A 25,647-nucleotide genomic window follows, 5' to 3' on the forward strand; every position below is an offset into this window, starting at 1 on the left:
GGTTCTTGACATGGGTTTTGGTGAAGTGGGTAATGAGCCCATTGATAATGTTCATTTCTACAGCAAGAATGACCTGCAGACAGCCTTCAAGATGGAGAAGTACCAGGTAAGAAATCTGACTTAGCCCAAACATTTATCATACTGAACTATGATTATGATTCTCTTGAACATTAGATTGTCTGTTTAATTAAGTTGTTACTGAAATAAATAAATAAATGATGGATGGATGGATGCTCATCATGCTTTTCAGATTGCTGTAGTTTGTGGTGTGACCATATATAGAGTTTATCACTGGGTAAGTAAAAATTCCTGGCTTGAGAAAGGTTAACAGGTTGTGTTTGGTTTCCCTTCTCCCTGCAGGTGTCCAGTCTCAAGCCAGAGAAGTTTCACGAATTTCTTTTGAGGGTCTATTATGATCCAGAGAATCAGGAGTATCACGGGGAGGTCCAGCAGAAAGCTGAAGAGTGCTTTCATGAGTGGTGCAGAGATGAAAAAAACAAATTCATTGATTTTGGGACTGATTCAGGTAATTTTGGAAATTGTGCTGCTATATTTGCATTTATGTGCATCTTTATTAATGTTAGTTTGTAAGGTGTATTGTATACATTTTTACTTATATACTTTTTTTTACTATCTATCTATCTATCTATCTATATATATATACTTATTATTATTATTATTATTATTATTATTATTATTATTATTATTATGTGACTATTGTCATTTTCCTTTTCGTAGGTGAAGAAGATGATTTTGAAGAAGAAGGGGAGGGGAACGATGAAGCTTCTTCAAGCAAGGTAACAAATAAAAATAAAACAGAGCTGACTATTAAAGACAAGAAAAAAACTAAAAAAGAACTCTGTCTATTGTGTTATCAGTAAAGTTTAGCTGATGGTAGCGCCATAACATCTCTACATTGTTCAATCAAGATGTTTTCACCTAATTTTATTTTTCACTTTAGAGCAGAAAATGTTAAGTGTTTATAAAGCATTTAAATGTCTGAGCTCAGTGTGGATTGTGACAAACAAATGTGATACAGCTGTAACTACACTGTTAAAAATTGCTGTAAAAAAACGGCCAAATTTTGACAGTAACATGCTGTTTTCCATTAAAACAGTGCATTCTGGGTATTATTTGTCATTTTCAAAAAAGTAGCCTGCTGCTATGTTTCGTGAATTAACAGCGTTCAAAATCGACACTCAGAGACTGTGTTTAAAATCAAACTCTACACCCTCTTTCACTATTTCCTACATGAGTTTACTAATATAGTCCACCTTACAGAGATAATGAAAACTAATGAGTGACTTCAGACACTGATGAACAGCTGCTGTTAATGAGCAGAATCACTGATTGAAAGAGAAACAAGACAAACACAAGAACTATAGAACTGACTTCAGCCACAGCCTTAGATGAAATCAACTGAACATTTAAAACAACTCAACACACAGCTTTACCAACTTCACACATTTCTAACCAGACTGATTTTATTTCTGTCAGATGTCTATAGAAGATCTTATTGAGAATGAACAGATGTTTAGATGATGATGTTTTATTGTTTTGTTTGACGATACCATTGTGGAGATCAGTGTTTGCTTTAATTGGGCTCCTGACTCTTGACATTAAAACATACATATATTTGCTGTATCTGGGTTTTTATGATGCATTAGTTACAGCAATGCTGGTCAGTTGATGTCAGCTATGTCTAGTTGGGCATGAACATCATCTACTGAACTGGTTCTGAGTCTTGTGAGACTCATTAAGAGTTTATTTTTGAGTGTGTGTCTATTTGTTGTTGCTTTTTTTTCCAGCAAGTGTGTTACAGCATGAGATCTTTTGATAATGTGGGAACCAGAAAAGAAGAATTTAATAGTTAAAATTTAAAACTACTGTAGCATTTATACTCAAATAGAGACATGAAGAATCAGCATATGAATCTCAACAATGGTGACAATCGAAAGCTTCATGCTGCAATGCATGCTGGGTATCAGCACACTACAAAACCTCACCCATGACTTGTTCTCACCATTGTTGAGATTCATACGATGATTCTTGATGTGTGTATCCAAAATATACTGAAGTTGTTTTTTTTTTTTTAAATGAGTGGTCTTTTTTATATCTGCATACCCAGTTTTTTGTTTTTTTGTTTTCATTTCACATCAATATTTAATAAAAGACAACACACTGGATAAAATATGTGTTATTACCAAACCATAAACCACTCCAGATTTCTTTGTAGTCATTTATTTATTTATATATATATATATATATATATATATATATATATATATATATATTTTTTTTTTTTTTTTTTTTTTTTTTTTGTCAAAACAAGCATGTTGTAAACATTCACAATTGCAACAACTAAACTAAAATTAACCTTAAAATGTCAAGGTTCAACAGCCCAACTAAAGTAAACACTGATCTCCACCTTGGTAGTAAAAGAAAAAAAAAAAAAATCTAAGCTCTGCAACTCTCTTCTGTAGACGTCTGACAGAAATAAAGTCAGTGTGGTAATAATTGAAGCTACTAATGCTGTTTTAGGAGTTTAATCAGATCTTGAGAGATTTAATGTCTTCTTTTATTTCAGTTGATGTCATCTAAGGCTGTGGCTGAAGTCAGTTGTTCTTGTGTTATTCTTTCATTCAGTGATTTTGTTTGTTAACAGCTGGTGTTCATCACTAATGCTCAATCAGAACGTGATCAATCATATAATTATCTCATTAACTTCAGCACTAATTCAGTATTACTCAAACACTCTGTAGTGTTGACACATTATAAGTGTTCATTTAAAACTGGGGATTTTGCTGTGGGTTTTAAAGGGTTAAAGATGTACGATGGAAAAAAAAAACAGCATGAAATGTAATTTAACAGTAATAAACTGTAATTAATTTACGGCAACACACTGTAGAAAAACAGTAACATGCTGGCAACCGAGCTGCCAGTTGATTACTGTTAATTCAAGAAAAAAACAGTAATATACTGTTAAACATAACAGTCAGATTTACGGAGCAAATCAAGTTATTTTCACTAAAATATTAGTGAATGTTCATAGAAAAACAATTATGCAAAGTCATTAACTGGTAAGGAGAGTAAATATTTGATTGTGTCTAACTGATGTGTTTTTGTACAAGAGAGATCTGTTAGTTTAATTTAGTTTTGTGGGTCTCCATTGTGCTGGAGAGTAGAGCTTGTGCTTCAGGCAATGATGAGCCACAAACACTGATGTTTTGCTGCTTTATTTAAAGACAGTAATTGTGGAATTGCACTCTTTAAGCACTTTATTACACAAATTTGTGCTTTTGTTAGTTAATGACATTCTATAAAGATTTGAGTAAAAGTCGATTGCTTCTTTATTACACTTTAAGTGTTTGTGGGTTTATATTAAGAAATATTTCTTCTTAGTGGACTCAAATTAAATAAGTTCACTGTACTAACAACATATAAACAATAGTTTTTTTAAAGCTCAAATGGTTTGAAGCAATCGGTTTCCAAAATAAAATGAGTTACCACATGGTATAATAACGGTAACGTACTGTAAAAATGAAGAGCTGTAAATTAACGGTAGAGAGCTTTAAAATAACAGTATAATGCTGGCAACCACAGCTGCCAGTAAATTACTGTTATTTTACAGTGCACTTTTTTACAGTGTAATTTGCTAAAGAAGACCCTGCAGCCTTGGTGAAGTTACTAGACAGATGATGACACGGTTTCTGGAAGCTTTAGAAAGTAGATGAAAATATAATGTTTGCCCCTATTCAATGCTGCAGATCTTCAACGACCCCATTTATGGTCAAATTGAGTTGCCACATCTGTTGGTGAAGATCATTGACACTCCTGAGTTTCAGAGACTCCGTCACATCAAACAACTGGGAGGAACATATCTGGTGTATCCGGGCGCCACTCACACTCGCTTCGAACACTCACTTGGGTAAAGTAAAACAACAGCAACATCACCAACAAAAACGTTTTAATGCAGTACAAATGAGTGAAGGCTTAGAAGTTTTTAGGGCTACTGTAAACTCTGCAGTTATGTGGACCTCATCAGACTCCTTATAGATAATCAATAATACAATGATTGCAGATACAGTTTCTCTAACAACTCATCTTGTCAAGGTATTATGAACAAACTTTACTATTTTCTATACAAGTGTGGTGAATCATCCTGAATAAATTCAACTTTAGCTTTTGGGGTGAGCATACTTTGCACACCAGCTGGAAGTAATTATGCCGTGCTGAGTCCTAAATATAAGTCATCTGATCTGTGAAAACACTTATAACATAGGCTGTTAATAATATTGATTAGAATTAACTGTAGGCATTGCTACAAGAAGCAATATACATAATTTACATTGTTTTCCTTTTGTCCCTAGTGCTAATGTCCATCACCACGGAGTTCAATCAGATTCTAAACTAATGAATCAGTCAACTGATCAAATGATGTAAAAGCTGGATTTATCCTAAGCTTTGTTTAAAATGATTTCTTGTCTGTTTGTGTAAGTGCGGCATATTTAGCAGGACGTCTGGCCGAAGTTCTGCAAGAGAAACAACAGAAGGAGTTTGAAAAGAAAGAGAAGGAGCTAATTAATAAGAAAGACATCCTGTGTGTCCAAATTGCAGCTCTGTGCTACAATTTAGGTGAGAATCAGAAACAAGCACACTTGAGCAGAATTAAAAGTCTCTCAATATCTATACACCTGTGATTTCTCTTTGCACTGAACATCCTTCAAAACAGGGAACAATGTAAACCAAATTAAATACAACATTCATAACAAATAAATATAAACTATACAATGGAATTAGATTTATTTGCAGATTTTGAATTTATTTAAAGAGGTTTAGTAAGTTATAATTGGGATGTTACAAGTTTGTTTGATATAAAGGTGAAAATGAAAAAAAAAATGTATGCTAAAAATGTATGTTAGTAATGTGTTTAATGTGTGTAGGCATAAGATGGTTCACACTTGTATTCTTTAACTGAAGATTTCCTCACACATTTTTTTATAGCTAATGATGTGATGCATGTGTAATGAAAAAAGTATGAAATTTCTTGTGTAAAAAATGGAACATGCAATATATTTTACTGTTACATTTTTATTTTTTTATTTATTTATTTTTTTTTTCTTTAAGGTCATGGGCCATTCTCTTATGTGTGTAAGGACAAGTTCTTTCCTAAAGCCCTAGAATTAAATCGTGGTAAGTGTTTCTGGCTTTCCTGGGACCATGGGTATTCAGTCAAGTGCAAGCTAACAATTACACCTTTTATTATAACTTTTTCATTATTACCTTTCAAACGTATGCATATACATATATATATATATATATATATATATATATATTATACATACATATATTACACACATATATATATATATATATATATATATATATATATATATATATATATATATATATATGAAGAGTTCAGATGCAAAAGCCTCTGTCCATCTGATGTTTTTCTTTAAAATAAGCATTTTTATCAGGCTCCTATTTATTGGTTTCTAAAGTACAGATTTTCTGATTGGGCTGAGGCTGGGAGTTAGCGAGTTTCAAATAAAAGTATTTGATGGACATATACTATGTGTTGAGAGCATTCACTCAGTATCATTATCTCATTTTTGACCAAGGTGGCTTTTAGAGGGTTTTGCATCTGAACTCTTCATATACAGTTAATTCCTTCATGAATAACTCTGTCTCAACAGTAATCACATTAGCAGATGGACAATTCAAGGAGAGATTTAAATGGTCTTTTAGCTCCTTATTTATGATTAAATACATTGTAGCAAAAGCACAGTACATTAAAACATGAGTGATGGTCTGTTACTGTACATGTATTAGTTTTGTGTTCCAGGTTACAATTTACTGTAAACTGCTTCTATATTAAAAATTCACTATAATAAAAAGAGTTTTATTGTGAAAATGAGTAAATACATGTAATGGCATTTCATAAAAAACAAAGTGAACTTTTTAAATCATTATATGAAATAAAAGGTTTAAAAAAAAAAGTACTTCAAAAACTCAGCATAACGTTTTGTTTTTGTGTGTTCTGGTATAGTATATATGGTTTATGAGGACACAAATGTGTATAATTGCATAAATGTATACGGTTTATACCCCCTGTGTCCCTGTAACCAAATGGCTTAAAAACACACTAAACTTACTAAAACTTTACACTAAAACACTAAACTTTTTTTTTTTTTTTTTTTTTTTTTTTTTTTTTTAAGAGATCTTAAGAAACGTCATATATAATAAACTTTGCTTGTTTGTTTGTTTGTTTTCTTAGGTGATCAGTGGAAGGTAAGCAATAAAACTCTTATACTATGCAAATTGTGTTTTAAATTTAGCATGCATATTTCACAGCTCAGAATGCTGTACAATTATTGTACTGTTGGAAGAAGCAAGCCAGCAAAAATCAGTCACAACATTATGTGCACATAACACAGGTCTACGAAGCAAGTGTACTGAAGCGTTTCAAAGCAGAAATCTGTCAAATTTCGATTTGCATTTTTGATACAGCACTTACATTAAAGCAATAAATGATAATTATTTTATTTTTTTTTATCCTTCCAGACCTATATGAATTTCTTCTTCAATAAAACATTTTTTTTCTGAAAATGTTTGAATATAATCATTTACTGTAGATGCCCAACTTAACACAGAATTATGTATTTATAGCAGTATACAGATTACATTGTTTATTTCTAAAAGTTATGGCAGTGTAGCAATTCATATATATTTGTGTTTGTATGTTTTATTCGTATAGCATGAGAAGGCCTCAGTTTTGCTGTTTCTGGACATAGTAAAGAACAATGAAGAACTGAAAAATGAGCTGAAGGAAGATGATGTCATCTTTATTGGGGAGCTGATAAAGGGAGTTGACACTTCACCTGGAAAACTTGTAAACTGCGCTTTTATTGCCCACCAAGTTTCTGTTGAGTATTGAAGTTATTTATTTATTTATTCATTTATTTTTTATTCTTCTAGTGGACAGCAGAAGGCAGGACTGTGGAAAAGTCTTTCCTGTATGAGATTGTGGTAAATCAATGGAATGGCATAGATGTGCGCAAATGGGACTATTTTGCACGGTAAAAATGTAAACTTTTAAAGGGAGCCTCATTATAATAGTGTGTGTGCTTTGTTTGGGGGGCAGTCATGGCTTAAAGGGGTCATCGGATGCTAAGTTGACTTGTCATGTTGTTTGAACATTAATGTGTGTTGTCAGTGTATGTACAAATCTACCCTATAATGATAAAAATCCATGCAGTGGTTTTTAATTAATCTGTAAAATTAATATCCCCTTTTTTAAATCAAGCTGTTTTCAGATGCCTGTCGGTGTGGCGTCACACCCACAGAGGCCGCTCCCACAATAGTTGATTGACATGAGCGTTTTACCTCAGATCAGCTGTAACAGTCCAGTAACTTTCCTTGTTTCGATGTCGGAGCAGGGATGTAAGTTAGACAAGAATATCTCAGATTGAGTGATTGAGGTGTTGTGTTGCTGGATGTAATAATGAACATAGTGGTCGTCATTTACTCCCGACATCTGAGCTGCTGAAGATGCAGTGGATTACGTTTGTTTGTGAAAGGAATGCGGCTCCTGATCTACATATCCGTCTATGTTCACACAAATCATTCATGATCCACACTGTAAAAAAAAAAAAAAAGAAAATGTAATTTTATGGAAAATAACTGTGATTTTTTTCAGGTTGTTTTATTTTGTTTTGAATTGCAGTCAAAACTCTGTAAAACTATCTCTAAATTAAAAACTTGGCTGTTATTTTGAGTATTATGACATTAATGACAAATTACAGTAATTCACAATCTTTATACAGAAAAACGGCTGTATTTTTATACAGTATGTTTTCTGTTTTCTTAAATTACAAACAAATGTATGTAAAATTAAAAAAAAAAAATCTATAATTAATACAATAACAAATCTGTTAGATGATAAAACGGTCAAATGACTAGCAGTAAAGTAAAATCTCCTTATTTAAATAAGCTGACAAACTGTTATTTTACAGCTATTTTCTGAATTTAATGATCAAGCACCTTGACTGTAAAACAAAAGGCAAAAAAAAAAAAAAAAAAAATGGTCAAATGACTGGCAGCACAGGGTGCCAAAGAAAAACCTGAAAATTAAAGTCAAATATCTTTATATAAATAAGCTGACAACACTGTTAATTTACAGGCATTTCCTAAATTATTACAAACAAACACCTTCACTCTGAAATTAACTCAGTGAATGAATGAATGAATCAACTAATGAATTAGCTGAATGAATGCATGTAGTCTGACTTTATTTCTTTCATACAAAACTTATTGAGAATTAACAGAGGTTTAGATGTTGATGTTTTATTGAAATTAATAAAGTTTGAAGTCACCATTGTGGAGATAAGCATTTGCTTTAGTTGGGCTCTTGACCCTTGACTTTATAACATCAGGTTTTCTCTGTTTGCTGTGACTATGTGTTTTTAAGGTAAATATGTTATTGCAAAAAACCTTATCAAATAAGTTTGTTTATTTGTTGATGATTTAATCATTAGTAATAGTTTTGCTCACTGAGCATATGTCGAGTATTATTGTTGCAGACATTAGCCTTAAACTTTGCACTTTTTCTTTTTTGTTTACAGTGGTCTTGTGAGAAAACAACAATCAAAGTTTTTTTTTTTTTTTTTTGAATGGAGACTTTTTGATGTACACAGACATCAAGAATGAACTTGAATCTCAATGATGGTGACATTCAACAAAAAGCTTGTTTTGTTATGTTCAGGGCTAATATGAGTATTTTGTTGATTGTCACCCTTGTTGAGATTCATATCCAGATTCTGGATGTCTGTGACTTGTCTAAACAGTGTCTTCAAAATGACATACAAACTTTCATAATTGTAAAGCGGGATTGGTTTTCATGCTTTTAACTTTATTCATTTAAATTAAACATCAACATATTTTGTTTTGTGGGTTACCATTGTGCTGAAGAGTAGAGCATGTCATTTAGTCCAGGAGAAGACAGAAATATTTATGTTGTGATGTATGTCATTTTATTTAAAGGCTGTAACTGTTGAGTTGCAGATGCACCGATCACTAAGGTCCTGCTACTGGTTAACTGCAAAAAAAAAAAAAAAAAAAAAAAAAAAAAAAAGCACTTCAATGTCACAAAGACTGTTTCATGATAATATTTCAGTAAATACCTACGAAATAACAACTTTGAAAAAAAAAAAAAAAATCAAGAAAATGTCGGACATTTTACAGTTTTTGTTTGTAAGCTGCTTCTGCCAGTCATTGACTGTTGAATGGTCTTTAACCATTATTTCCATTAATGGTAAGTGGTTGGCACCCTGTGCTGCCATGCATTTCACTGTTTTATTACGTTTATTTTTTTTTTTTTTTTACAGTGCAGCTTTACTTACAGCAGAAGTGAGTATAAGTGTTTTTTGTTTTGTTTTGTTTTGTTTTGTTTTTATGAATCTTTGCAATTGCCTTTCCTTATAAGGAACAACCTCTTATGATTTTTGCAGAGCTCATTTTGACAAGGTAAAGGGGTGTTGTTTTACAAAACCATTGAGAATTTTTAATCAAAGTATATTAGAGACTTTTCATTAAGACCCTAAAGAATCATATTAACTTGTGGAAAATGGGCATCTGATGACCCCTTTAAAACCACCAACTGCTCCCTGGGTGCCGCAGCATTGGCTGCCCACTGGTGCTGTGCTTTCCCTTTTTTACTTTCCTTTGATATAGTGAATATATCTTTCTGTCCTCTCTTTCAGAGACTGCCATTATCTCGGGATCTCAAACAGCTTTGACCATCAGCGCATGCTGAAATCTGCACGAGTGTGTGAAGTGAAAAGGAGAGATGAAGAGAATGGGAGAAATCACATCTGCTTCAGAGACAAGGTGCCTCATACACAAGAGCACTTACAATATACAGGTCCTTCTCAAAAAAATAGCATATTGTGATAAAGTTCATTATTTTCTGTAATGTACTGATAAACATTAGACTTTCATATATTTTAGATTCATTACACACAACTGAAGTAGTTCAAGCCTTTTATTGTTTTAATATTGATGATTTTGGCATACAGCTCATGAAAACCCAAAATTCCTATCTCAAAAGATTAGTATATTTCATCCGACCAATAAAAGAAAAGTGTTTTTAATACAAAAAAAGTCAACCTTCAAATAATTATGTTCAGTTATGCACTCAATACTTGGTCAGGAATCCTTTTGCAGAAATGACTGCTTCAATGCGGCGTGGCATGGAGGCAATCAGCCTGTGGCACTGCTGAGGTGTTATGGAGGCCCAGGATGCTTCGATAGCGGCCTTAAGCTCATCCAGAGTGTTGGGTCTTGCGTCTCTCAACTTTCTCTTCACAATATCCCACAGATTCTCTATGGGGTTCAGGTCAGGAGAGTTGGCAGGCCAATTGAGCACAGTAATACCATGGTCAGTAAACCATTTACCAGTGGTTTTGGCACTGTGAGCAGGTGCCAGGTCGTGCTGAAAAATTAAATCTTCATCTCCATAAAGCTTTTCAGCAGATGGAAGCATGAAGTGCTCCAAAATCTCCTGATAGCTAGCTGCATTGACCCTGCCCTTGATAAAACACAGTGGACCAACACCAGCAGCTGACATGGCACCCCAGACCATCACTGACTGTGGGTACTTGACACTGGACTTCAGGCATTTTGGCATTTCCCTCTCCCCAGTCTTCCTCCAGACTCTGGCACCTTGATTTCCGAATGACATGCAAAATTTGCTTTCATCCGAAAAAAGTACTTTGGACCACTGAGCAACAGTCCAGTGCTGCTTCTCTGTAGCCCTGGTCAGGCGCTTCTGCCGCTGTTTCTGGTTCAAAAGTGGCTTGACCTGGGGAATGCGGCACCTGTAGCCCATTTCCTGCACATGCCTGTACACGGTGGCTCTGGATGTTTCTACTCCAGACTCAGTCCACTGCTTCCGCAGGTCCCCCAAGGTCTGGAATCGGTCCTTCTCCACAATCTTCCTCAGGGTCCGGTCACCTCTTCTCGTTGTGCAGCATTTTCTGCCACACTTTTTCCTTCCCACAGACTTCCCACTGAGGTGCCTTGATACAGCACTCTGGGAACAGCCTATTCGTTCAGAAATTTCTTTCTGTGTCTTACCCTCTTGCTTGAGGGTGTCAATGATGGCCTTCTGGACAGCAGTCAGGTCGGCAGTCTTACCCATGATTGCGGTTTTGACTAATGAACCAGGCTGGGAGTTTTTAAAAGCCTCAGAAATCTTTTGCAGGTGTTTAGAGTTAATTAGTTGATTCAGATGATTAGGTTAATAGCTCGTTTAGAGAACCTTTTCATGATATACTAATTTTTTGAGATAGGAATTTTGGGTTTTCATGAGCTGTATGCCAAAATCATCAAAATTAAAACAATAAAAAGCTTGAACTACTTCAGTTGTGTGTAATGAATCTAAAATATATGAAAGTCTAATGTTTATCAGTACATTACAGAAAATAATGAACTTTATCACAATATTGTAATTTTTTGAGAAGGACCTGTATTACTAAGTTCATTGGTTACCCATACCACAGAAGGTTGACTTTATTTATACTGTTCTGTTTGATTATCACCTGTAAAATATTAAGAAATGATTGTAGAAAATGAAAACTAAATTTTAATGTTAACAACTTATGACAACCCAGTGATGTAGTTAATGTACCCTGTTAGATGTGGCTTTGCTGAAAATAAAATAAATTAAAGGTCCAGTTCATCTAATCAGTCGTGTGTCATTCAGTATTGCATAAGCAAAATTTTACTGTTTATGGCTCTGCTTCCGCCTGATATTATGATGCATTTTTGGTGATATGATTACTAGTGGTCAGTGTTTTGTTATTAGCTCACTAATATATAGACATAGTCAGTCTTTTCTCTAATTCATCACTCTCTCTGTCTTTCACAGGTGGCTGACAGTGTTTATGACATGTTTCACACCAGATATACTCTGTATCTTCAGGCCTACCAGCACAAGATAGTCAACATCATCGAAGAGAAGTATGTTTATATTGATTGTACTCCATTTTTTAAATATTGTTGTTTTATTCTAGTTCAGTGTTGCTTAAGTTGTTTATTTGGCTAATACTTTTTTGATTTATTCATTAGAATCTCAGAAGCCCTATCAGCAGCGAAAGACAAGTCCACAAAGCTCTCACAAGCTGTTGAATCCATAAGTGTGATTAAGACACGTAAAGACACCAAAGAAGTTGATGAGACCACAAGAACAAACATGTTGGAAAAGTTCACCAAACTGACCGGTCAGTTGAAAGCATGGGTAGGACTGTAAAGGATTAAATTAAATTAAGGGTGGTTCAAGGCATCTTCATAATCTATGGTATATTATTGTTATACTTTCTACTTAGTTGTTTTCATTTGACCAGAGAAGACTTTTATTTGTATTTATAGACCTTATTGTGGAAATACAAACGAAAGATAGAAAACAGCAAACACTGGGCTAAAAAGGGGCGGGGCTACATAAGATTAATACATTTCAGCTGCAAATGTTCTCATTCTATCAGATCACATCTTTGAGGAGATCTTGTACTCCACTGATGACGAGCTGAAAGATGCCCGGACGAAACTTCAGGATGTTGTGAAGAGATGCCTGCCAAAGTGTGTGGGAGAGACCAGAATATCACAAAATATGCTCAAAGACAAACTGCTCTTGCAGGTAAAAGAGGACATTTTACAGTTTATTTACAGATTTTGAACACATCACAAATCACTGGCATTATTGTAATATGACCCTCATATTGAATAAACCCCCGGTTTCACAGATAAGGCTTAAGTCTTACTCTGACATAAATATCTTACTCTGACATATCTTAAAATATGTCAAATAAAATGTAACATTAAAATATGTGCCATTGTTCTGTCTCAAGATTCACACCTGTAACATTTTCTTCAAAGGCATTTTATAAAAGCTGCATAAATATCTTAATTTAGAATAAATTAACAGTCAAATAATGGCTTAAAATAACAGTCAAATGACTGGCAGCACAGGGTGCCAAACAAAAACCTTCAAATTAAAGTCAAATGTCTTTATATAAATAAGTTAACAACACTGTTAATTTACAGGCATTTCCTAAATTATTACAAACAAACAAATTCACTGTAAAATTAACTCATTAACTAATAAATTAATTAATTAAAAATCACATGACTGACAGCAACAGAACATGAAATACTAACAGATCTCTCTAGATTTCAGCATCTAGTCTGACTTTATTTCTTTCATACAAAATTTGTATAAAATTTCAGAGATTACAAAGAGAAATTAATAACTTTATTTACAGAAGCTGCTTCTGCCAGTCATTATGCTGTAAATTAACAGTTGTTAGTTTATTTATATATATATATAAAAAAAATGACTTTAATTTTAAAGTTTTTGTTTGGCACCCTGTGATTTATTGTATTAATTACAGGTTCTAGTGACTGGTAGATGTTGATTTTATGTATGTATGTATTTATTTATATATTTATTGCTTGAACTGCATGTCTAAAGCAGTTTGAATGTTTAATTGCATTCAAGTTTCAAATCACTGTGATCAATTTCATATTTATTTTTATCATCAGTTTCAGATCTGCTTTTTCTTCAAGTCAAACAGTCAATGGAACTATGAAGTTTAATCGGTCCGTGTAACGGTTTGCAGTTCTTTGTTCAATTTGCACCATCAAAATTAACCAGATAAAAATTGGCTTCAAACTTTCATTTTCCGTTTTTTTCAAATACCTCACAAAAGAATAATTGTCTCTCTGTTTAATTTTCTAGTCTACAAGTTTAGGTTGTGGCATCCGAATACGATTTTTGAACAAAACATGATTCGTTATTCTGATTTTCCTTTGTTTTTGTTTTTTTGTTTTGTTTGTGTGTGTGTGTGTGTGTGTTTTGCTTAAGGTTGGTCCGTACCATTACCGCCGGGGGAGGGGATGGGGGATTCGTTTACAGCCTGCAGCGGATCCAGAGCGCTGCAGCTTTATGTATAAGCAGGGCGCGATCCCTGCAGCATCCCTGCCCTGGTGGGGATAAAAACATCCTGCGAACCTGCTTCTAAGTCCCGATCTAAAACAAATTATTCGCAATACGCGCTTTAAAGTCCCGTTTAAATCAAATGATTCGCGATACGCGCTTTAAAGTCCAGTTTTGAATCAAATGATTCGCGATACGCGCTTTAAAGTCCTGTTTGAATCAAATGATTCGCGATATGCGCTTTAAAGTCCCGTTTTGAATCAAATGATTCGCGACACGCGCTTTAAAGTCCCGTTTGAATCAAATGATTCGCGATACGCGCTTTAAAGTCCCGTTTAAATCAAATGATTCGCGATAGGCGCTTTAAAGTCCCGTTTTGAATCAAATGATTCGCAATACGCGCTTTAAAGTCCCGTTTGAATCAAATGATTCGCGATACGCGCTTTAAAGTCCCGTTTGAATCAAATGATTCGCGATACGCGCTTTAAAGTCCCGTTTAAATCAAATGATTCGCGATACGCGCTTTAAAGTCCTGTTTGAATCAAATGATTCGCGATACGCGCTTTAAAGTCCCGTTTGAATCAAATTATTTGCAATACGCGCTTTAAAGTCCCGTTTAAATCAAATGATTCGCGATACGCGCTTTAAAGTCCTGTTTGAATCAAATGATTCGCGATACTAGTCCTGTTTGAATCAAATGATTCGCGATACGCGCTTTAAAGTCCAGTTTTGAACCAAATGATTCGCGATACGCGCTTTAAAGTCCTGTTTGAATCAAATGATTCGCGATACGCGCTTTAAAATCCCGTTTGAATCAAATGATTCACGATGCAACTCATCCATCTTCTTGCCTTCTTGTATGAAGTGTGTCTACGCCCAGTCGTTTGAATCAACGCAGATTGCTAGCTTCTTCTTTCATAAAATGTATCATGACATAAAAATGAGAAGTGAATTAATAGAACATAAGGCACTTGCATTGGCAATTACACACACAAAATATCGGATAAGAAGTAGAGATCACAGTCCTCTAATGGTTTAACAAAGGGGAACAAATGTGAGCACAGGTGTCATTTATAAGGCCTGTGAAGGTATTCTATTCGGCATGAAATTGCGTGGGTGGAGGGACTAAAAGGGCTTAGCACTTGCTCTGAGGATGCAGCACAGAAACAAAGTAAAATTTCAAATAACACCTGATTCAGTTATGAATCAGAATATTATTTGAAAACTACAGTGTGTTGGAGCAGGGGTGTAACTAAACTCTGAAAGGCTGTGGCCTGGATTAGACGGCTGTGTATACATGACTGTATATTCTGTCCCCTTACCTTAACCATACCCCTAAACATAAAAAAAACCCGTTATGTTTAATTTTTTTTTTTTTTTTTTTTTTTTTTTTTTTTTTACAAATATATGAAGAAAATAAACAAGTAAACCATCATTCTGTATAACGTATAAGCTAATTTAGGTTCCCATGGAGACCCATGAGTCCCTATGAGCCAGTGCGCATTCAATATATATATATATATATATATATATGGTGCGATTTGTGGAAAAAGGGAGAGGGGGGATGCTTTTGAAAACTTTTTTCTCTCTCCATAGGCGGAGGTTGACCAAACTGTTAGTGTAATCTGTTAACAACGCACATTGTATACCCGTCTTTTTAGGCAAGTATCAGGTAATGAGGTAACGTGATCACAATTTAATAAAAACATTGCATTGTAAGTTAGGCCTATTAATTGTAATGATTTCATTTCAAACAACGAATAAATTGTATAGATAAAGCGAGCAAACAACACAGTATCAAGGGAGCTTTTTGAAACTCCGAATCAGTAAACCACGCGCGTCGCAAAATGATTTACTGTTTCGAAGTGCTTCAAACGGATCGCGAATCAGTTGATTCAGAACGGGACTTAGAAGCAGGTTCGCAGAATGTTTTTATCCCCACCAGGGATAAAAATAATACAGCAGAGGCAGGGATGCCTACATAAACATATACATAAAGCGGCAGTGCTCTGGATCCGCTGCAGGCTGTAAACGAATCCCCCATCCCCTCCCCCGGCGGTAATGGTACGGAACAACCGTACGCAAAACACACACGCAAAAAAAAAATGGAAAATCAGAATAACGAGTCATGTTTTATGTTTTGTTCAAAAATCGTATTCGGATGCCACAACATAAACTTGTAGACTAGAAAATTAAACAGAGAGACAATTATTCATTTGTAAGATATTTGAAAAAAACGGAAAATGAAAGTTTGAAGCCAATTTTTATCTGGTCAATTTTGATGGTGCAAATTGAACAAAGAACTGCAAACCGTTACACGGACCTTAATCAATCAATCAATCAATCAATCAGTCAGCCAACCAACCAATCAACCAATCAATTAATCAACCAATTAACAAATAGAATATAATAGAATAGCTAAAAGAAACCAGTGCCTTTTTTTCTGTTATTATTGAGCAGCAGTTGCAGATCATAACACAAGTGCTCTTGTGGACAAATTGTTCTCATTTGATTTAATTTAATCCCCAAATCTACAGAATGACTGGAATGAAGCAGTGGACAAATGGAACAAACTTCACCCAACTGTGTTCTTGGATAAGAATGATTTCAGCGTTGATGTATGTTATGTTAAAAACTCAAATTTGGATATTAATGTCTTCAGCACTTTTAAGTCACTGTGACATTGCAAATCTTCCCTTGCACAGGCAATTCAACTGGATTATAATCAGAAGGGCAAAAACCCCATTGACAATGTCTACTTCTACAGCAAGAGGAACCCCAGCAAAGCCTTCCCGATTAAGAAATATCAGGTACTCACATCACTGTGCTGCTCATGGAATTTAGCATGTCTAAATTCATCAGCAGTTACTATTAATTAATTTATTATTAAATTATTTACAAAATGTTATTTAGAATTACAAAGAAACTGAAATGGCCAGGAAAATAGCTGTAATAGATGTCATAGCTGTAAGTATATCAATTTGTATACTAATTTTGGATTAGCTAGTTCACACTTTAACTGAAACAAATTACTGACAGCAGGTAATCAAGAAATATCCAAATCATCACTCAAAAAAAAATGTTTCAGCCTAAACTTAAACTTTATGTAATTCAATTACATATGAAAGTTCCATGCATTTAGATTACATAGTTTTAATTTAAACAAATCAATTAAACTTAATGTGATTCAAATGCATCAGTCTTACGTAAATGAAACAGGTAAAGTTGATGTAATATTTCCCAGTGTTAAACAAACCCTGCTCAGTGTTCATGTGTTTCCACACTACAGAGTGTTCAAGTAGCATTGACACAGTGTTGGAGTTAAGGAGATCATTATGTCATGATTGACCAATAATGATCAACACCTGCTGTTTACAAGCAGAATCACAGAAGGAAAGAGAAACACAAGAATCAGACACAGCCAAAGAGAAAATGAACTTAAATAAATAAAGACATTAAATCTCTGATTAAACAACTCCACAAACAACATTACAGTTTGACTTGATTTCTGTCATATATCCACTAATATTATTTGAGAACATCTAAACAGAGGTTTAGATGTTTTATTAAAAAAAAACTTTTCATTTGACCTCACCATCATGGTGAACAAGGTTTACTTTAGTTGGGCTCTGGACCCTTGACTTTCTTAGTTTAGTTTTTTTTTCTCTTTGGTTGCTGTATTTGTGATTGTAGAACACATTTGTTATAGCAACAAACAAACAACAAGATAAAAGTAGTTTTATTAAATGTTCTTGGTTAATTATTATTGATGTACACCTTCAATAATAATTAACCAAGAACATTTAATAAATCATCATCCAGTGGCCTGATTTGCTGATATCGTTCAGTGGTTCACCTTTTAGTTCCATGATATCTACAGTAGTCGCATGAACTGTTACTATTATTACTTCAAGATCTCCAGTGTTACTTAAACACACACAGACATCAAGAATTAGCATATTAATCTCAACAATGGTGACATTCAACAGCTGCTGGGAGTCATGGGTGAGTTTTATAATCTGCTGTTACCCAGCATGCAGCTGTTGAATGTCACCATTGTTGAGATTCAAATGCTGATTCTTGATGTCTGTGTGTGTCAAAAGGATACCGTAGATTCAAAGTTTAATGTATAAGATAAACTATAATAGATAATCCATAATTGTTCATACACCTGTTGTAAACATTATGAAAATAATAGACTAACCGCATGAGATCAGTGCATCAGGCCACTGGATAATAATGATTTCACAACCAAAAAAATTTTACCAAAAGTATCAAATCAGACTTTTTTTTTTTTTTTGACTTTTTTATTTTGCTGTAATAGATGTGCTTTATACACACAATTACAGAAGCCAAAAAAAAAAACAAAAGTTAAGAGTCCAACTAAAGTAAACCCTGATCGCCATGATGGTGAGGTCAATTGAAACTTAAAAAAAAATAAATAAATAAAACATCTAAACCTCTGTTTAGATGTTCTCAAATAATATTTGTGGATATATGACAGAAATCAAGTCAAACTGTAATGTTGTTTGTGGAGTTGTTTAATCAGAGATTTAATGTCTATTAAATTTATTTAAGTTCATTTTATCTTTGGCTGTGGCTGATTCTTGTGTTTCTCTTTCCTTCAGTGATTCTGCTTGTAAACAGCAGGTGTTGATCATTATTGGTCAATCATGACATAATGATCTCCTTAACTCCAACACTGTGTCAATGCTACTTGAACACTCTGTAGTGTGGAAACACATGAACACTGAGCAGGGTTTGTTTAACACTGGGAAATATTACATCAACTTTACCTGTTTCATTTACGTAAGACTGATGAATTTGAATCACATTAAGTTTACTTAATTTGTTTAAATTAAAACTATGTAATCTAAATGCATGGAAAAGATGTACGTAATTGAATTACGTTAAGGGCTGAAATATTTTTTTGAGTGTACTTTTGCTCTATGTACTCAGTCATGCAGTGTATGAATTTTAAGGTTATTTTGTCATTAATGGACCTTTATTGCACCGGAATTGAACACCGGAAGTGCTTGTCGAAGCAGTGTATCAAATCTTCCGGTTATGTATATTTTTCAATATGCTGTAATCACTAGTTGAATAAAAGCCTGTTAAAATGAGCATCTGCAGGATGATTTCAAAATCCGGACATTTTCAGAGACAGGCGGAGAAATATTCTGATGATTACTGTGCACAGAATTCTGCACAATGGAACTTTTAGTTTAATCCAACGTACCGACCTGAGAAACGCATGGCTCATAAACATGCGTGATATCACCACACTGCATCAGTGCTCCGGTGTGTGTGAGACATGAGGAATAAAATCAGAATCAACATATTTATTCATTTGTATTACGTTTTATTCTTTATTCTGTCATTTTTCATTCACAGACATTGGACTGTATGTAATTCACATGTTTATGCCTAAATTCTTAATTCATACTCAAATCACGCTGTCAACGCATTATACTGTTTAAGATTAATTAGCTAAAATGTTCAACATTGTTATTTCTTTAAGGCAACGCCTGCACATTCATTCATGTATTTTAATACCGCTCTTACGAAAATGAACCATGGTATGTGTAGTAAAACAATGGCAATAAAAATGGAAATCAAAAATAAATGGTTATTACATTTACTATAGTAAATCCATGGTTAATTTTGTAAGGGTGTTTGTTTACAATGTATTTTAATGTGAACAGGTATAAAATATAATGAGAAAAACACTGTTAATGAGAAGAGGAAATTGACTGCAGCAGGTTAATTTATTTATTATTCAGAATGCACATTTGGAAGAGAAATATATTAATAGGAACATTTCAGCAGGTCATATGAGATGTAGGCCTAAACATCCTCAGTTTTGAAACGCATACTCCACGTGAACGTGCTCCCATGTAATATTTTAGAAGGACCTTAATTCATCCCACGCATATCATCCATGTTGTGTCAGGAAATCATGAAAACTGAGGCAGTGTGTCATTGCTTAGAATAAAAGCAGCCAAACACACTGCAGTAACACCTGCGAAAGAAAGGAAAGAGAGGATTCTCCCATTAGTTTTCCTTTGCGTTGTGATGGGACCGGAAATAGGGATACACTGCTTCTTTTACTGGATATAGGAAGTGAGATAAAGGTCCATTATCAGAGTCTCAAAACCCCTGACATTTGAGTGCATGAAGTGTCCAACTTTCCACACTTTTTATTTTTCGGTTATTTAGGTGCATCATCCAGGTATTTTCTTGTTGAAATTTTCAGTGTGAACACACTACTCACACTATTTATACTACAAGATGTCATAGTATATACGACACTGAAATATTCAGACACCAAAGTTACTTAATTAAAGCACCTTTGTGACTGACAGCATTAAGTCCAACCAGAGTAACAGTCAGGTCCTTGGTCATCATCTCTCTTACTAAAGCATCAGTTGCTTGCCCTAGCCAGTGGTCAGCACTAGGAAGAGTCCAGGTTCTGTATTCATAAAACATCTTAAGGCGAAAAGTAGCTCATAGCTTGCCAATTTAGGAGAAAATCTTAAAAATAAGGGGCACATCAGTTCTAAATTTAGGGCTCCTACATTTTTGCTCTAAGAGTATTTCACAAAGCATCTGAGAGCTAAAACTAGCTCCTACAGCTGTGAAATGTTAGGAGTAGTGAAGAGGACTCCTAAGTCACTAAGACCAAATCACTAATTTAAAATCCCAAAATCCCAAATTTAAACTTTCTTAAAATGCCTTTTGCCAGCAACCTGCCTTGGATCATAAACATTTTGGAAACATTTGATGATAATGAGCTTTTAAAGGTATCATCTTAATCGCAGGGGTATTATGACTTGTAGAACTTGTCATATAGAAAGTGACCATTTACGAGTAGAGGCCAACAGGCATCATTACAGCTACCATTAAAACCAGTACATTTCCCATAATAACCAGTTATAATTCATACATTAAACATTCTGTGGTGGTTTCTATTATTATTATTATTATTATTATTATTTTAGCAGGGCTGAAATGGCTTTTGCTGGCAGTCTGCCTCAGAACGTAAACATTTTAGAAACACGCCACATTTATTTGCACACATAAGTTTTCCCGCACAACTTTTTTGGTTTTGGAGGTTATCCCAACTCTAAACTTTTTCTTTGATTATATATATTATGATTGTTTTTATTAACAAGTTGGGCAATAAGTAACAGCTGTTCTTGTGTGCAGTTTAGTTTTCTTTTACATTTGCATGTCTTACTATCAGCCATGATTATTCGATTCTGTTAATTAAATGGGTGTCTAAATGCATATCCGCTAATTGTTTGTGAGAAGCACACTTGTAAGAGGCTGACAATTGGCTGAACATATACTTGTTTAATTAGTGACACTTAGCCTGCATTTTAAAACCTTTAGTTGAATGTGGCAACATTTTTATACTCTACAATATTTCTATGAATAAATCACTGACAGAGACCCCTCCCCTATCAGCCAATCACTGTGTGCATAGTTAGTAATCATGCTGACATCATCCATAGTAACGAGGTCGACTCAGCTCTTACTCTCAGCTTAGACATTCTCTCTATTCCTTAGTAAAAATTTGTCTCAGCAGCTTTGTGAATAGGTTTTAAGAGAAAACTCTTAAACTTTTACTGCTATTGAGGAGAACTCTTAGATAAGAAAAAATAAGATTAAATGTTTTGTTAATATGGGCCCTGGTCATTCCAAATGGCTTCCATTTAAGAATTATGGAGGCCACAGGTATACAGATTATACAAAAAAAAAAAAAAAATTCAATATGGGTAAATCAAAAGCATGCATCCTAGATCTGTAATTACTGATCAACATATTATGTTTGATTTCATGTGTATCGCAGGTATCCAGTCTACTGCCGGGGGAGTTTACTGAATATGTTGGTCGGGTTTACTACACAAAAAACTCTGACGAGGAGGAGAAGGATGCTAAGACGTGCTTTGATTGGTGGTGCTGTGGCATGGTGGGTGTTTATGATTTGTTGTAGTATATTATAGTGTGGTGTGACACACAAACAAGTCAAAAAACACTGTATAACGAGTCATGGATTTCTGATGATTGTACATTACTGATTATTATTATTAATAACTATTTTTATCTCACCCTCTCTCTTTTCTCTCTCTTTCTTCAAGTGTGAAATCGAACTTGAGTTTAAAGGCACCAAGCGTGTGATCACAGGAGACTGTCCCTCATTAGACGACTGCGGTATAACAGAGGTCCGCTCCTGTAATGTAATCCGAGGCGTCTGGGAGCTCTGTAAAGGGTGTAAATACACTGACCCTTATGTCCAGCTGAATCAGGGGGAGTGTCTCACATGGGGTGCTGACAACTGTACCACTCCTGTTCTGTCTATTAAACATGTGACATCATTTAATATCCGCCTTTACAAAGAGAATAATTTTGAAGGCCCAGTCTGTGTGACAACAGTTGAATGTCCTTCCGTAGAGAAACAGTTTGATATAAAAGAGATCCGCTCCTGTAAGGTGGACAGTGGTGTCTGGAAGCTCTATAATGATCCCGACTACAGTGGAGAACATTACCTACTGAAGGAGGGAGAGTATCGCAGTCTTAGGGCTCCTGCTCAGTCTCTTGAATGTGTGCCATTTAAGATCCTCCTCTATGAAAATGTGAACTTTGAAGGGCCAGTCTTTGAGACAACAGTTGACTGCCGTTCACTGCATGGCTGTGGTATAAATGAGGTTCGCTCCTGTAAGGTGCTAAGTGGTGTCTGGGAGGTCTATGCGGGTTCTGACTATGCTGAACCCCGTTGGCAACTGCAGGTGGGGGAGTATCCCAATCCTGAGGCATGGAGCGCCAGTGACCGCACTGCTCCTTCTCACTCTGTTAAACGTGTGACAGAATAAAATCTGACCTCTAACTCCATCCATCTGTTGCCCTCGTTTAATCGTTAAAGTAGGGGTGTCTATTCAAAGCATTACTTTAATAGTCTATTTAGTGATTTGCACTGCTTTAACAATCATGTTATTACTTTTACGTTTTAATTTGAATGGTTTTCACTTTAAATGTTAATATATGCGCTGAATTGGGAATAATTTGATTAATTAATTTGCATATCATGCAGTTAATTTGATTAAGCAGGTGCTTTTATCCAAAGACACTAGCAAATGAGTAACATCAGGATTAAATGATTACATCTGATTGACAGCTACTGAAGACACATGTGGCCAAGTGCTCATTCTGTGAATACATCTTGTGGCAGATGCTGCTGATAAAAAAATCAGTGATGAAAGTTGATTTTATTTCATTACAAATACAGTAGACATATATTTGGGCCTAATAGCTGATTTATGTTAGTGTTTGAGAAACTATTTATATGCTTGTTATTATTATTAATTATTAATATTAATTTTGTGGTTTTGGATGTTGGGTAATTATAGGCACTAGTTAACAGCAGGTGATGGTGAAGGGTTGTGTACTAGGACAGGTTTGTTTGGGTAAATATAGGTAACTGATGGATCTTTTTTTGTAATTTCTTTGGTTGTGTGTGTAGGGCAGACATCTGGTTACAGGTCTTGTGAGATATTTTGGGGAGTTAAACATTTTTAGAGAATTCATGTCTTTCTACATATAATTTTTTTTTACCTTTTAGGATGCAGGAGTTCAGTTACGTGTTTCTTGTGTGATTTCTGGAAAAACATGGGTGATAAAAAATGTAATGCTTTTCAGTTTGTTATTCAAAAAAACTGACAAAAATAAACTGAATGACATCAACAACGATGAAACAATTATTCATTTCTTGCCTAATAAATGTTGATTTTATTTTTATTATCAGTTCCTCTGTTTCATAGATGTGTTTGTGATTAATGAATCACTAAATAGAATGTTTCAATGAGACAGACAGAAATTATTCATTTATTACACATAGGAAAGTGTTTAATGACAGGGTATATTGGTAAACTTGTTCATCCTCTTATGAGCTGGAGTTGTACTGTTTTAATGTAGAACTCTTCTGTTTTACAGATGTTTGATTACATACATTTAAAGGAGAAGTCCCCTTCCAGAACAACAATTCACAAATAATGTACTCACCCCCCTTTCCTTTTTTGAGGAAAACATTTCAGGACTTTTCTCATAATGGACTTCATTGGTGCCCTGATTTTGAACTTCCAAAATGTAGTTTAAATGCAGCTTCAAAAGCTGCACATACACAATGAAAGAATTAGTAATGGGTCGTTGAACGATTCTTTCATTTTGAATTAATCTTTAATGCGACTCAGGAAGAATGAGTCGTCTCTGGGAGTGATTCGTTGCACATGCGCAACATCCTATTAGGTTCTGTACTGGAAATAGTTCACCTGTTTCAAGTCTTTGGGATTTTTGAGTCATTCGTTCATCTTATGGGGCTGTCATGTGATGAACGATTGACTCAAACCTAAAAACTTGTCAGATAAGAGGTGAGGTGAGCTAATCATAGACTAAAGACCAGGTAAATAATGAATTAATTGCGTAAGTTCATCATCTGTGTACTGAGTATGGCGAAAAACTCCATCTTATTTTCTCCTACAACTTGAGAGGAGGACATCGTTGTACCTTTTTGTTTGTAAACACTTTCTTTTGCGCTTTTGTCTTTTACGCTTTCACTTTGTAAACACTGGGTCTGTATTTCCGCTTTTGTTCCGCATGACCTTTCAACGTGATTCAATATTAGGTAGCGTCGTAAATGCATCCCAGAGCCTGTGCTACATGAGCTTTTGTGCTTAAAAAGTATAAAAAATTTGTTTCTGAAAAAAAAAATGGCCGATCGTTTCGCTAGATAAGACCCTTCTTCCTCTGCTGGGATCGTTCAGAGTCCTTTGAAGCTGCATTTAAACTACATTTTGGAAATTCAAAATCGGGGGGCACCAATGAAGTCCATTATATAAAGAAAAATCCTGAAATGTTTTCATTATTTCTTCACGAAGACAGAAAGACATGAACACCTTGGATGACAAGGGGGTGAGTAAATTATTTGTGAATTATTGTTCTGGAAGTGGACTTCTCCTTTAAGGCTGATTTTGGCCTGAAATTAAGTAGATGTTTGTTGTGCTGTGTGTTCAGAATCTTCTTCAAAGTTAAATGACAATATATATTTTCTTTTACTGAAAATGAAGAAACAAAAAGTAGCATTAGTCTTAACTGACAAATTCCTTTATAAAGCAGTCATGGAAAAATACTTATGTCTTGACTTGTACACATCCTCTGACTAAAGACAAAGGAACTGAATAGTGACTCATGGCCATGTAATGATACATAGCCTATTAGGACACAGAGATTTCTTAGAAATCACTGGAAACTTTATCCACCTTTATTTCCAGTAAGAGAGGGCACGGAAGTGTAAATTTAATGTCTGGTTTCCGGTCTCATCCACTTCTAGCTGTTTTTAGCTGTACAAAACAGCTCGTTTTGCTGTTTGATAGTGCCAACTTATGTGTCTTACTATATTATTTTAATGTATTATCTTAATTAAGAACACAATGATTTGTAGTTCAAACTGTTTTACCATTTACTGCACTTTGTTATTCTTCTCGTTATTTCCCTATGGTGGATTATGAACCGGAATTCTCACACATTACCAGAAAACAGATTACTTCCACATTGAAAAATAAGGTGGATAGAGAAGCTGCCTAAATATCCTTTCA

General features: G+C 34.6%; 1 protein-coding gene across 1 annotated transcript; it reads left to right on the forward strand.

Annotated features, from left to right (window-relative positions):
• On the forward strand, window positions 1–23,558 carry LOC127161957 (deoxynucleoside triphosphate triphosphohydrolase SAMHD1-like). The gene is made up of 17 exons (XM_051104733.1): window positions 1–106; window positions 361–526; window positions 739–797; window positions 3,768–3,928; window positions 4,499–4,635; window positions 5,128–5,193; window positions 6,281–6,294; window positions 6,761–6,895; window positions 6,982–7,082; window positions 9,765–9,891; window positions 11,933–12,024; window positions 12,133–12,284; window positions 12,546–12,697; window positions 16,534–16,614; window positions 16,702–16,806; window positions 21,852–21,971; window positions 22,141–23,558. The coding sequence occupies exons 1-17, from the start codon at window positions 11–13 to the stop codon at window positions 22,870–22,872; spliced, it is 2,496 nt and encodes an 831-aa protein (XP_050960690.1). The 5' UTR covers window positions 1–10; the 3' UTR covers window positions 22,873–23,558.
• The last annotated feature ends 2,089 nt before the right edge of the window (window positions 23,559–25,647 follow it).

This window comes from Labeo rohita, unplaced genomic scaffold, assembly GCF_022985175.1.
Source record: "Labeo rohita strain BAU-BD-2019 unplaced genomic scaffold, IGBB_LRoh.1.0 scaffold_789, whole genome shotgun sequence".
Classification (NCBI taxonomy): domain Eukaryota; kingdom Metazoa; phylum Chordata; class Actinopteri; order Cypriniformes; family Cyprinidae; genus Labeo; species Labeo rohita.

Bases quoted from the DNA above. Each gene is read 5' to 3' on its own strand.
- LOC127161957 (XM_051104733.1), top strand. From the start codon at position 11: ATGGGTTTTGGTGAAGTGGGTAATGAGCCCATTGATAATGTTCATTTC. The intron at 3,929-4,498 runs GTAAAGTAAAAC...TGTTTGTGTAAG, and splicing joins CGCTTCGAACACTCACTTGG to TGCGGCATATTTAGCAGGAC. The intron at 12,025-12,132 runs GTATGTTTATAT...TTTATTCATTAG, and splicing joins GTCAACATCATCGAAGAGAA to AATCTCAGAAGCCCTATCAG.